At 44.9% G+C, this 14014-nt stretch overlaps 3 protein-coding genes across 3 annotated transcripts; 2 read left to right on the top strand and 1 right to left on the bottom strand.

The window, feature by feature from the left end:
* Nucleotides 1–359: 359 nt before the first annotated feature.
* On the top strand, nucleotides 360–4350 carry FOMMEDRAFT_75057 (uncharacterized protein; the record flags this gene model as incomplete). Its single annotated transcript, XM_007262208.1, has 11 exons — nucleotides 360–576; nucleotides 841–1269; nucleotides 1618–1799; nucleotides 2020–2168; nucleotides 2292–2443; nucleotides 2570–2675; nucleotides 2752–3038; nucleotides 3098–3199; nucleotides 3477–3628; nucleotides 3871–3921; nucleotides 4108–4350. Coding segments are annotated over 11 exons (2070 nt in total), but the record flags the coding sequence as incomplete, so codon positions are not given.
* A 479-nt stretch (nucleotides 4351–4829) lies between these two features.
* Nucleotides 4830–8005, bottom strand: FOMMEDRAFT_144281 (uncharacterized protein; the record flags this gene model as incomplete). The annotated part of the gene is made up of 3 exons (XM_007262207.1): nucleotides 4830–7328; nucleotides 7394–7668; nucleotides 7738–8005. The coding sequence occupies 3 exons, from the start codon at nucleotides 8000–8002 to the stop codon at nucleotides 5139–5141; spliced, it is 2730 nt and encodes a 909-aa protein (XP_007262269.1). The 3' UTR covers nucleotides 4830–5138.
* A 770-nt stretch (nucleotides 8006–8775) lies between these two features.
* Nucleotides 8776–9306, top strand: FOMMEDRAFT_151087 (uncharacterized protein; the record flags this gene model as incomplete). The annotated part of the gene is made up of 4 exons (XM_007262206.1): nucleotides 8776–8898; nucleotides 8960–8991; nucleotides 9047–9160; nucleotides 9213–9306. The coding sequence occupies 4 exons, from the start codon at nucleotides 8776–8778 to the stop codon at nucleotides 9304–9306; spliced, it is 363 nt and encodes a 120-aa protein (XP_007262268.1).
* Between the last annotated feature and the right edge of the window lie 4708 nt (nucleotides 9307–14014).

Here is a 14014-nt window from a genome sequence, read left to right as displayed (position 1 = left end):
GCAAGTAAGTTGCATTCTCTTTCTCGTTTCTTCTTTTGCGTTGTTGAATCACTTGATGCGTCTGCGACTCCGCTTCGTCTCCGCTCTGCTGAGTTGCTTGGTGAGATGCGATGGATCACGTGATGCGACTTTGATTTGATTGGATGGATGGAAAGGGAATGAGTGCATACAATCAGAATTATTTTTTTTTTGCGTTTCTTGCGGGAGTTTGAATTTTCATCTCTTCAGTACTGAAGAGAAATTGGCGTGGCTTGTCGGCCGCCATGTTCAGCTTCCATTAAACCCGAACCTCCCTCAAGTTTCAACTTTCTTATCCTTACCTCTCCTTCCTCTGTTCACTAATTCTAACCCAACTTCCTAACAGAATCCTAAAATTCTGCAAAGACCACACCCTCTACCCATCCATCAAAGCTGGGGGGTACGGTACAGCCGGGTGGGCAATTAACGGGGACATCGTTGTTGACCTCTCGAGATTGAATGATATTGATATCGAAATGCCTCGCCCCGTTCCAGAGACTAATAATAAATCGGAGCATGGTGGGTTTACGAGGTTGAGGGATAGTCCGATTCAGGAGAGTGTCGGTGGGAAGGGTAAGGCGAAAGAAAGCGATTCTTCGAGCGTGATAGAGGAGAGAACAGGCGGGTTCGGTGAGAAAAAGGAGAGCAGGAACGGGAATGACGAGAGGAACGGAAACCCTTCGAATGGTAATGAACCGGGAATGGGAATGGGAACGGGGAAGAGGAGACGAAGTCCGTTCGATACGTCTACAGGTCTTCCACGCGACCCGTTCGTCGCGAAGTTCCTTCAAATGGACGGCTCTGGCAGCGAAGGAAACGAAGATGAAAGTAAAGTGGAGAAAGATGACTTGCCTTCTCCTCCAATTCGTCGTCGACTCGACAACACCCATGCCGATACCAACACGCGTACGTCAACTTCCATTGTATCTGGTATATTTGGTGTACCTACCGTCGACCTTCGTGATCATGGCCCAGGAACCGGAACGATCAACTACAGCGAGAATAAAAGCGAGGACGGGGACCAGTTGCTCAATTTAGGCTCGGACAGCATGTCTCCCTCCGGGAGCGCGATAGGGAGCGGGAGCTCAAACACCACCAGTACTGGTACGGATCGGATGATCTCCAATGATGGATCCTACATTTCCACGACTACCTCCAGCACATCTATGTCTGTGTCCGGTTCTGGTTCTGGTTCGACGGCGTATACGACCCCCGCGGGTAGTACAGTGGCTACCAGTACTGGTAATGCCAGTGATGACGGGAAGGGCCTAAGTGATGTTGATATGGATGTGGACTTGGATGAAGGAAATGAGAAAGAGAAAGAGAAAGAAGACGCTGCAGATGTGATTGAGACCGTCTCTGCTGGTTTAGCTGACCCGAGTGGTGTTATGGAGGGGTTACGACAAATGGTTCCTTCCTTTTCCCCTTCCTCCTCATTTTCTCTTTCCTCGTCTGCTGATGGTGCTGGGGTTACTTCTGGTACCTCTGCTACTCTTCCCACACCAACAAACACCACACAGGCTCAAGCAAACAATACATCCTCTGCGCCAACTCCAACCCTAGCTCAAGCCCCTTCCTCCACCACCACATCCCGTCCAGAAAACTTCAGCATCCGCTCCGTCGATCCCTTCGGATACATGAGCGTCCCAGCGAGTGGGCGAGCTCCCACATACGTCTCGGGTGTGAGGCCGCAGCGGGGTTATGAGCAGCCTGCGTTTGGTCTGGGTGGTACTAGTACCACTACTGCTACTGCTGCGAATCCACTCTCTTCTTCCGGGATTGTGGGAGCAGGGGCAGGACCGTCGAGTGTGCCTATGGTTGTTGACTCCTCTTCCGAGGGCATCAGTTCGGGGACGGCGACCGGGAGGCCCGGTTTCTTGTCTGTCGTGAGTGACGTTTTCTTGTGTATCCTATCTCGTATCTCGTTCGCGTTACTGACCGACAATCTGATTTCATGCTATTTGGATTTGGAACGGAACACGAACGATTAAAATCAAATAGGCAGCTACACCCGTTCACCCATATGCATACGTTTCCTTCGGTGCAGGCGTTAAACAAAAAGATATCGACTTGTTCACTGCTGCGCATCCGTTACCTGCTACGTCTGCGAATGGGAGCGTGTCGTCGAGTATTCCGTATCATGTTCCTTTGTGCGTCCACCCTCTTTCTTTTTCCTTCTAAGTTTGAGTCTCAGTGCTTTTTGTGCTAACGTGCGAATTTTCCTTTTTCCTTTCTTTTTTTTGATTTTCTATTCGATGGCTTTGTGGATGTAGAGCTGCGCATCCCGTCGGCTCGAGCGTGATGATGCTCGGAGGATTCGGGTTCCTTTCTCGTCTTCACGGACTCTCGATCGATGCGCTTGTAGAGGTGGAGATGGTACTCGCGGACGGAAGCGTTGTCTATGTGAGCGAGAACGAGAATCCTGGTCAGTTCCTGTTCCTTTACGCTTTTCCAACCAACACTACCCATTATTTGATATCTACCCCCTCCAAAAAAGCATTGAACAGAGAAGAATGCGACCGTTAATGATTGATTTGCTTTTATTATACAGATTTATGGTGGGCGCTTCGAGGTGCTGGACCTGCGTTCGGTGTCGTAACGAGGTACAAAGCAAAGGCTTATCCCGTACCTGTCGTCTTTGCAGGGAACCTCATCTAGTACGTCTCCCAGTCTCCTTACCCTCTCTTTCTTTTATTTTAAATACCTATCCTTTATCTTTATTTCTCGCGACAGCAACTTCCATCCACACACCGCCGCCTCACTCATCAAACACTTCCGCGACTGCGTCAAAGCCGCTCCGCGCGAACTCTACGCCAACGTCCTTCTCACCGCCGGACCTGCCGACAAAGGTTCTCTCGTCGTCGTCCAACTGTGTTACGTCGGGCCAAAGGAGAAGGGAAGGGAATTTTTGCAGGCTCTGCAGAGCGTGGAGAGTGGGGAGAAGTGTTTGTTGAATGAGGTGTGTGAGAAGACTTTCTTGAGTCAGCAGGATAGTGTTGCGCAGATTTTGAGGGGGAAAGGTGAGCTGTTAGTTCCTATACTCATTCAATGGCTAATTGATAATTTGCGTTGTGTCTAGCTGGGCGACAGTGGTACATCCGCTCGGCTCTGATTACTTCTCTCCCGGATGAGGTCATACATAAGACGGTGAACGAGTTTGCGGATACGCCTGTTGGGTGCAGTGAGTCTTCTTCCTGTTCTCCCTTTCATCGCCCTTTCCGCTTCTCCCCTACTCTCCATTGAGACCCCTTCCGTTTTGCTATACATTATATTTCCCCGTGCCAGCCTATCGGTCTCGGCATTGATTCGTTCTGATTGACTTTTACGTTTCGTATCCACATTCTCGCTTTTTACTGACGTCTTGGTTTGCCTGTCCCTCCCCTCTCTTACTTCTCCCGCCCGTTATCTTCACGAACAATGATAATGACGATGACGACGATGATGTCTACACAACACAGCCTGGTTATTCGAGCTTGCCGGAGGCGCAGTAGCCGATACAGAAGACACATGTCTCCCAAAGTCGCAGCGAGAAGCTGGATTCACGATCGCTGCATTCCATCAGTGGGAGATTGACGATGACGATCCGTTGTGTGTTACTACTGCTGAGCAGGTATGCTCCCTTCCTTTATTTGTCCTCTTGACTTCCCGTCTTCTGTTTCCTCTACCTTTCCCCGCCCCTTGTCCTTCGTCTTTCATATTTCTTTACGTATTTCCGGTTCGCCATTCTTCCCCTTCCATCTTTCCGTCCACCCTGTGCAGGTGGTGTCCCCCGAAGCGAGAAGGAAATTTTTGAAGATGATAAGATCGATATGCAAGCTGATTAACTGACTGTCCTTTATTTTACGTGTACAGTGGATTGAGAAGACGCTAGCACCTGTGGCCACAGGTGGACCGTACCCAGCTGTGAGTATTCTCTTTATCTATCTGTAATCTCCACTTGATCATGTGGACTTTACTGTCAACTGACTCACTTCTTCCTATTCATCTTTTTCGTACTCCCACTCTATTTTACCTTCTTTCTTCGACTGCAATCGCATTACGCAAAATGCCTCGCGTCCTCCGAAATCCGAAACCCGAAACGAAAAATAGTTCTTTGGCCGCCACGAATCTTCCAAACGCATAATCGGCTCTTACGGCTCGGACAACTTTGCCCGCCTGCAATCTATTAAGCAGAAATACGATCCCTCCAATATATTCCGACACACTTTCTGGTGTGTCGATGAACGTGGCGAGGTGGTGGAGCCGTGTGATCGCGAGCCGCAATCGCCAATTATGCATGCTAAGGACGTTGACAGTAAGGAGGAAGTTGTTCTGGAAGGAGTGGAGGTGTGAAATGGGATTATGGGATTTTCGGGTGGAATTTTTTTCAATCTGTCTTGGTTCCGGGAAGTAGTCGTTGTGATCTAAGGGTATTCGACTTATATTCCGTACAAGAATGGATTTCTTGGATTTTGGGTGTTCATCTGTCGGCAAATGTATGTATCACTTTTGTACGTTGTACTTATATGTTTTACGGTTGTAGGCACGTCGTCCTTTTTGGGTTGAATTATGGATACACCAGTGTTGTGAAGTAGTATCCTAATGCTACACCTCTGCGATTCCGTTCTTTCTGCAGACAACAAATGGAAATACAAAAAGAGCGAAGTCAAGCAAATGAGAAATGAGACAAACAACTTGAACACGTTTATTTATTGTGGTACACTGTTACACGTGAACGATACAAGTACATATGTATATCTTTCTTTGCATGTTGTACATTGATATTTATCGTCTATATATCTTCAGGACGCGTTAGTAAAAGGTTGAGGCGTGGAGAAACTACGGTCATAGAGATGTTCGTGATATGAGGAAAGGAGGAAGGAAGGAAAACATCAACAGACATGTGTGTGAACGAGAGATGAGAGATGAAAGATGAGGGATGAAAGAGAACGCAGCACAACATAACATAACACAACAGCATCATACAAACAGCATATCACAACAAGGAACAACATGGCACATGTAAATCAGTTATACAAAGTAGTAGAAATGCTTCCGCACAAAGGGGGGGGGGAATAGATCGTCAATTCCGGAACAAGAAAACACGTGGAAAAAAATCCAAAGAGTCGAAGACGAAAAGATCAAGTAACAGGAACCAAGAAACTTGCCAACGCAAGCCCAACATCCCCTTCCTCACTCTTCACCACAAGCAAGCAATCTTCTTCTCCCTCTTCTAAATCCAAACATAGGCCCTCAAACTGCTCCGGATGGCCCAGTTCACTCAATACGCCGAATATATCCCCTTCTCTCAGCGTAAGGAAGGGCAAGTCCATGTATATCGCGCCGGCGGGAGGTGAGCATGGGTGGATGGTTTCGACGTAGTACATCGAGGGACTGTTAGGCGGGGGCGTTATGTCTAGCGGTAAAGGGACTGGTGGAACCGACGAGTTCGTAGAGTGCGAGTGGATGTAAGAGTACGAAGTAGACGAGGGTTCGTGAAACTGTAACCGTGAATGGCTGGTAGTAGATTTCTGTGACCGTTGCGAGCCAACAGACTTCTGAGAAGGCGAACGTCGTAAAGGCGTACGCAACGTCTCACTCAACTTCTGACTCAAACTCGAACTTCGCGACTTCCTCCCTCGGACTTCACCACTCCTCGAGTCTATCGATTCTGCATACTCGTGCGTCGAATTTACGTATGTGGCTGTAGTCGCGGTGGCAGTTGAAGTTGAAGGATACATCCCATACGCGTTAAGCGAATGTTGTGATGAAGATGCCATCGCAGCGGCAGCAACAGCAGCACCGGACACTGAAGCTGGGAACGGAGAGGTATTCGACCGCGCTTTCATCCTTCCAAACCCCCCTTCCGGCGTGCGCGGACGAGACTTCCCGTGCGTAGAAGCGGCGTTCGAATAAAACGTCGGTACGCTCTCTGCTGAGGGGGACGAACGCAAGTTTCTCGGCGGTGTGCCATGGACCAAGGCGAGAGAAGAATCCAAGGATCCGATGCTACGATGTCGCATCGACGCCGACGACGAAGACCCAGAAAAGGCGGAGGACGGGGAGTTAGGTAGGGGAGTCATATGGGGAAGAGAAGAGGAATAATCCATACTGGAGACGTCGGATGCTCGAGAACGTGCTGGTGACCTGGGGTAGACGGGTTTTTCGCGTTTGAGGATGGTTAGTCTGCTTATTGCGTCTTCGACTTCGGAGTATCGCGTCCACCAGAGCGTGAGTGTTTCGACACAGCCGGCGTTCGTCTCCCCTTCCATTCGTAAGCAGTCCCACAATGATCCCCATTGGTCACGCACTGTACTCCAGAACGCTGTCTGTCGATGAGCAAACTGCCGGATGCACATTACGATTCCTTTGTCGAGGAGCTCGAGATACTTGGGTAAGTCAGTAGCAAGTTGGCCACGTAGTGCCAAGTACTTCTGAGATGCCTCCATTAAGGAAGGTGTCGGTCGATTCCTCGAATAATTGAGATTGAGCAACGCATTGTGCAAAGGTTCAAGGGTGTGCATCACAGTTAACAATCGTAGCGGTGCCTTCGAGGTATCGAGCAAGCTAGCCAACTCCGGAAGCAGCTCTTTCGCCACTACATCTTCCAGCTCCTGGCAAAGAGCCACAAGCCTCGTGTTGATAGTGTCCATGAACGCGTCAAACGCCTCGGACGGCTGTTCCTCGCTGATCCCGATCGTCCTCCCAAAATCAATTGCCCATTCACGCAGGTGCGTCTGCGACGCACGCACAGTCTGGGCCCACCCAACGATGTCCTTTGCGAATTCACGTACGAACCCTTCGCACCTTCTTAACTCCCGCTCGTGTTCCGCCACACGTGCTGCCTCCTCGTTGTTTTCCTCCTTTGGCCGAGAAGCACGGAGACCCATGCTAATGCTCTTCATGCGTCCAAGACCGCCTTGGTTGGACTTTCCGATGCTGAGCTTCTTCTGTAGAGCGGCCGGTTTACTAACGTCCGCCTTCGATGACAAAATCTCCTTCACGACCTCTATACGACGTCGCCCTTCGTTCACTGCCCGCGCGACCTCTTCCATCTTATTCCGGGCTTTCTTAAGGTTGTCCTTGTCACTGTGGTCATCTGGAGTTTGTTCGATGATTGTGGTGAGAAGTAAAGAATATTTCAGAAGTCGCTGAACAGGCTTGATGAGAAGCGAAGGCAAATCCCAAGCGTGCGTCACCGACGAAGCCAGGTTCTGCGTCTGTGCCAAATAATTCGCTAACGCAGGCGTCCGAGGCAACGAGTTTAAATGCTTCAACGCATTTGGATGTTTCGTGATGTAATGCATGTAAGGCGGCTCCATTTGGGGAATCTAATTCAAGTTATTTTACGTCCATGGGAGCGTTTTCAGAAGCATGTAATCAAAGACGGACGTACAATTTCAAGGAACAACGCTCCAACCCAATCTTCGCCTTTCCCATCTTCTAACACGTCACCAAGCGCTTCTTGTAAACGCTCCGAAAACATATCCGAGAATACCGCAAGCTCGGTTATATTCCCGAATATTGTGCGCACGTCATCCTTCGTCATCGGTGGCCCGTAGTGACCTGAACTTGAAGACGACTCGGAGGACGTTGAGAGTGTGCGAAGTGATGAGTCAGATGAGCTCGGGGGAGTTGCGGGCAAGGGAAGGTGGAAAGGCGCTTGCCTTCCTGCATTCGGAAAAAAGGAAGTCTTAACACAGCTTCGTAATACTAGAAGAGGAAGCAACAATAGCTCACCGAGTGCCATTGGAATATGTACATTCCGAATGAAAGCCAAATCCGATGCGTACGCTCGTTCAGAGGAAAGTAATTCCTTAAGAGCGTGCTCACGCTTTGTAATAATGGCTGCCGAAGGAGCCAAAGTGATCTCTGTTTCGGCCTCCGATGCGATAGAGCGCAGTCCAATAGTTGCAGTAGGTGAGCTAAGCGACGAGTCATCGTCGTCCGGCGGGACAGGAAGTGGCTTTTCGTCGGACAATGACAAGTTGTCTGGTATTGCCATTTCGGACGCGGGTGTAGGGGGTAGTACTGGAGTGTTCAAAGAATACTGGTCCAGTAACGCAGTGAGCGAGGCAACGCTCTTCTTTCGGTTAGCAATTGTGTCGAGGTTATCCATCCGTAAAGTCGCTAGGGTGTCTCGGCGGTTGTACAAGTCTAACAAAGTATTGAAGGACGACACGCTCTTGGGCGATGGTCGCAATGGGGAACGCGGAGGCGGCGGCGGGGGCGGAACTGCAGACGGAGACGTCCGCGAGGGGGATACCATCGAGGGATGCTCGTCCTTCGGACTAATGGGAGGTGTTATGGGTTTCTGGTCGTCCTTCAGCCGAGGTGGAGGAAACGAAGGTCGTTGGAGAATTCCGCCCATGCGGCGAGAACGAGGACCGCCGGAAGTATTCGCCGAAAGTGTGACGAGCCCGGGCACGTTCTCCATTACACGCAGAGATGACCGAAAGTACCTTCGATGGGCAAAGTCGATGGATTACTGTTTGTGTTTCTCTTCGGAAGGTGAGTGGCCACACGTGAGTTTACGTGAAACACGGTAATTAAGCAGCAAGCACCCTATCGGGACGTCGATAGATACGATATCGGAGTAAAGCTTCCCAGGCAGGGGAAGGTTATTAAGTAGTTCGTGCAGAATATTGAATTCAAGCAATTAAAGAGGGTAATTCTGAAATGAAAGGGTTTAACCAAATGAGTTTCTAGCGGGAAAAAGGGATTCGCACAGTAGAGTTCCTTTCGAGGTTTAAATGAATAAGCAACACAGGATGTGTGATGAGCACAATGGCGTTGTGGAGTTGTTTGGAGATCGTCGGGAGTTTGAACAAAGGTCAGAGTTGTGTAACGCTTGATGTTGGAATATGTGGAATAAACCACGCGTTCAAGGGTAATGACGCGGTGAGAGAAATGGGCAGCGCTCAGAAACAGACCAAGGGCTCTGAAAGCTGGAACCCCACAGCCGTTTAGCTCGTGTTCCGACAGACAGGCTCAGTAAATCTAAACGGTCCGAGCAGACTCATGTAAGCCGCATGCCCTAACATTGTAGATCAGCTCTTATCGCGAAGTCGCGCACCTTCATGCCTCGCGGAAACCGCCTTGCAGAGGACTATAAGATGGCTCGCGCGCCTCTGGAAGTCTCAGCAATAAATCCCGAGCGCGAGTAAAGTTTAGACACGTTCCGCGATCGCGTCTGTGCTAAAGACGCGTCAAAGACCTCGGTGCTTCTTGATGCGGCTATGCGACGAGGAGACAATGTGGTTCGAAGGAAAGGATGATCGCCTGCCAGCTGGCGATGACTGCGGGTGACCAGCGACAGAAACAAAGTGGCTGAGCCGTGTCCACGTCGACCCGACCCGCTTGTGGTCTGGTGCCAGTGGCAGAATACAAACGAGTAATCAGCCGTGGGAACATCGCCCCGAATTATCTCCGCACTTGACGCGACTGCGAAAACAAGGTGGTCAGAAATTCGTATTTACGAAAACAAGGCCAGACAGCATTAGCAGTCGTTAGCAGTCAACAGTGCCTTTGAATTTGGCGAGGCCTGGGGTGGAGTGGGACAGCAAGTCATTGATTTCATTATTTAAAGATAACGCTGTGCAAATCGAAAGAAAGCTCAGACTCAGATTTCTACTCTCTTCCCTGTTCACCCTATCCTTCCCATTCAATAAGGTATTACTAACCTCTACCTTAGTAGTGCTAGTCAATAATGTGAGAGACTTTGTAGATTTTGTCTGTATTATTAACACGTCTAGAGTACACAAGGGCTTAGTCTGAGAACAGGAGGTTATTGTTTAGAATGTAACACTTGAGTTAGCTTTAGTGCTCCGCACCGTAGCGTAATTTACGGATACGCCTGCAGCGTATATGCTTACGCACCGTATTGTAAGAGAAAATTTTAGCTGAAAATACAAGTGTATATTTACACACATATGTGTATACTATAAGTAAAAAATTTCCGTATATGCTGTATACGAGTATACGGTATTACTAAGCATATTCTCTAATTAAATACTAAGTTTGAGTTTCTAAACCTCATTTACTTTACTTATTTATATACCAAATCATTTTAATACTATATAACAACCTTGTTTAACTTAAAAAGTACTAGTATGAGTACTACAGGTAGTATAGTTACTATGGTACATCACATGAAGGTTTAGAGCTGTTATGTGATATTAACTCACAACACTCAACTGTCTTATTTCTGTGTGTAAACAGTACTACTATACATTTTCTTAGCTTAGTAATATCAAGCATTTGTTTTGAAAGATGATAGTGTACTTTTATGAGCTATTTTAATGTAAAGTATCTTGTTATATTTGGCACAGTGTATATACTGTATATACTGTATACAGAAGTAGTGTATTGTATATAGGTCCTGCTGACCCAGTTTATGCCTGTAATTATACACACATATGTGTATATGTGGGAAATTTTATGTGTGTAAGCATATACACTATGCACAGAGTACTAGTTAGCTTGAATAGAACTCTAGAAAGGTCTGATTTGATTCTAGAAGTTCTAAAGTATATTTGGATTTGTCTGAGTTTACTATAATAATAAAGTACAGTCTATTATACTTCTGTATAAACTTAGCAGCTCAACCTAGAGTATTTACTTAGTAGTCCTAACAGTAGTTCTGAGTCAATAACATTACTTAGTCCCTTACCTAGAACTGATCCTCTTCTGTCTGATACTAGTTTGTATAGTAGGCCTACTATATTTTTACTACTAACAGCTAGTTATAAGTATCTACTACCTGTTAGTAGATTCAGGCTACAAAATCCTCTACCTCTACTTCTAGAGTATGTAGTTCTAGTAGTTCTAAGGGTAGAACAAGTAGTAGAACTATATAAGGGGTAGATCTGTATTAGAGCTAGAACAGAGAGTATCTAGTAAACACATTTACTAAGTTTATAATGTAGAAACAGACTCATAGAAGTTTAGACTTCTATCCCTGTTACTGTTAGTTTATATAGAACCTAAGGAGCTAGTTTACTGTCTTATTAGTACATTCACTAGCTCTATCAGTTTCAGAGTAGTAGGCTGTAAACATTACACCTGTCTGTTTATACAAGGTAGTCTAAAAGTAGGATAGGAATAAGTGGTTCTAATCTGATACAATTTCTAGAGGTAGTCTGTTCTCACAATACTACTTGCTAAAGAATAGCTTTACAAAGTCTTCTACTATTATCTCTATTTAGTAGGGTTTGTATTAGATTGTACTCTAGATTAGGAAATCCTCAATTGCCTTTTGTAGAGTTACTATACTAAAAATAAGAAGTAAAGTGTTCTTTTGTACAGGAGTTAGTAGATTATCTAGGCTTTGTAATTAGTAGAGGAGAGGTCTGTATAGATCTAGCAAAGGTAACTGTAGTTTAGAACTGGCTACAACCTTAGAACCTGAAACAGGTCTAAGTATTCCTTAGGTTTGCAAACTACTACTAACACTTTATTCAAGGCTTTAGTACTATTGCCTGGCCCCTTTACAATCTTACTAGCAAAGATGTCCCTTAGTAATAGAGTGATTAGTAACAGTCTGTATTTAAGTCTCTTAAGTAGACTATTACTAGTAGGTCTGTATTAGTAGTTCTAACAGTTGTGGACAGGTTCCAAGTTAAAGCCAACTCTTCCAACTTTACAAATAGAGTAGTACTGTCCTAGTTTATTGACAGAAAGTAGTGTTCAATAGTGTTCCAATCAGAATCCCTCTCTGTAACAGAACAGAACTACTCTATCTATAACAAGGAACTCCTTACAATTATTTGTTCCCTAGAGGAGTAGTGTTAATATCTCCTTAGTACTGTACAGAAGTTTAAGATTTAGAGTAATCACCTTAATCTCTAGTACTTCTGAGTGCCTCAGAAGCTCAACCACTGTCAGGCCTACTAGATGTTAGAACTGTAGAACTATAACTTTGTACTAACCTACAAACCTGGAATACAAATGACAAAAGCTGATTTACTCTTAAGACAAGTAGGTTATAAAAGGGGGGAGAATGATAATAAAAATCTTGTTCTCCTAGACAATTCCTATTTCACATCTGAGACAATCTAAGAGATCTGACTTGAATCTAAGAATGTTGACTTTGTCACCTACATATAGTAAGCTCTAAGACACACACAGGACCAGATTGTAGTAAAGTAGCTAGAGAAGCAGGCTAGAGACTAGGAGGAGGATAAGGATGGACAGGTTTACTAGGAAGGCCAACTATACATTCTAAAGAATCAGAAGCTGTAGAAGGACATTGTCTGAGCTTATTATAACAATCTAACTGTAGGACATCTAGGGTAACATAAAACACAGGAACTCATTACTCAGAACTACTAGTAACTAGGAATGTAGAGAGAAATCCTAAAGTACATGACTGGTTACAATATGTACTAACAGACTAAGGCCTACTAGACAAGGGTTTAGACTCCTCTACATCTGTATTGAATCCTAGATTACTCTTAGGAAGAAGTCTTAGTAGATCTGATTAGTAAGCTACTTAAGTCTTAGAGTTACAATACTATCTGTATAATTGTCAACTAATTCTCTAAGTAAGTCTACACAGTTCTGACCTGAATAGAACTCACTTCTGAAAGTATAGTATGTATCTATCAGGATTACATCTTCTAGTTACACAGACTCTCTTAGAAGCTCATTCATAATTGTAGACTATAATTTGAGTCAAAATTCATACAGGACTTGTATACACTTCTTAGAATTTAAGGCAACTCTTCTACTATATATTACTTACAGACTAATAGTCAAACTGAGAGAGTCAATTAGGAGATTAAGCTCTATCTTCAAATGTTTATTAATCATTAGTAGTCAGACTGGTCTGAATAGTTAGCTCTAACAGAATTTGTACACAATAACTAGTAACACTCTACAACAGGACAGTCTCTGTTCTTTCTTAACTATAAGAGACATTTATACTAGGGGACAGTTCTGAACTAGAACAGTAGTTCTGAATCTGTAATAGACTTTACAGAACAGATACACAAGACTAGGAAGAATGTATGAGCTCTTTTAGAGAAGGTAGTATAGGTTATAAAGTAGAACTATAATTGGAAGAGGTCTGTAGCTAAGGATTACTAGCCTAGTAACAAAGGTATACTAGAAGCTATTAATCTGATGAAGAGTTCTGATTTTGGTTACTATCAGATCTTCTTGATTTTATTTAATTCTTTGGATTACATAATCACTTTCTTCATGTAGTTAGTTCTTTCCTATTTGGAATGGACAAGAGAGAGTTTTGACCAGAGCCTACAATGACACTAGAGGGAACAAGCCCACCAAAACCTTGCCTCTCATTTTGGAGCCTACTGTAAGGGGTGGTGCCTCTGTTCTAAAGTGTCTGGGTTGTTTTTGTCTTGATCTTGGCCTCAAGGGCCTTGCTACCACCTGAGGCACAGGCTATCTCCACTCTAATTAGAGGGGTTACACAGCCCTTGTAGTCCCTCTAATTAGAAGGGAGTTCAGTCTTTTCCCCATACTGCACTTAATACTAAGCACAATACTTACTTAATAAAAATAATATTACAACACACGTTACACTCTGATTAGATTACTCAATACATGTATGATGTAAGCGTCCACAATGCGACACACGTCAATGAGACACATCACAGTACTGAGCTCATTGTCTGCCACAATGAGCTCGTTTATATAGCTCATTTCTTCACCATTTATACCTGTTCTTTTTCTATTAGCCTTGTATATATTAATTAATTCATATTGTCAATTAAAAATATGGTTCTTGGTAAATATTATCAAAAAAAAGTCTGCCTTGCTTAAGTAACAATGCATGTTTTGAGTTTTATGTATAAGTAAGCTAGCATTTGTAATATCTAACTTATTATTTTAATACAGGATACAGTAAATTATGCTAAAACAGAGAAAATAAATTAACAACAACATGATGTAAGTGTGTATACCAATGTGCATCAAGGTAAGATTTGTATTTCAACAGGACTACAGGAAAGGTAATCAAGCTGGTCATGCTTGCAAAGCTCAGATGATTCTA

The sequence above is a fragment of the Fomitiporia mediterranea genome (genome assembly GCF_000271605.1).
Source record: "Fomitiporia mediterranea MF3/22 unplaced genomic scaffold FOMMEscaffold_1, whole genome shotgun sequence".
NCBI classification, from domain to species: Eukaryota; Fungi; Basidiomycota; class Agaricomycetes; order Hymenochaetales; family Hymenochaetaceae; genus Fomitiporia; species Fomitiporia mediterranea.
Note: the sequence above shows the minus strand (reverse complement) of the source record. Positions and strands in the feature narration are given on the sequence as shown.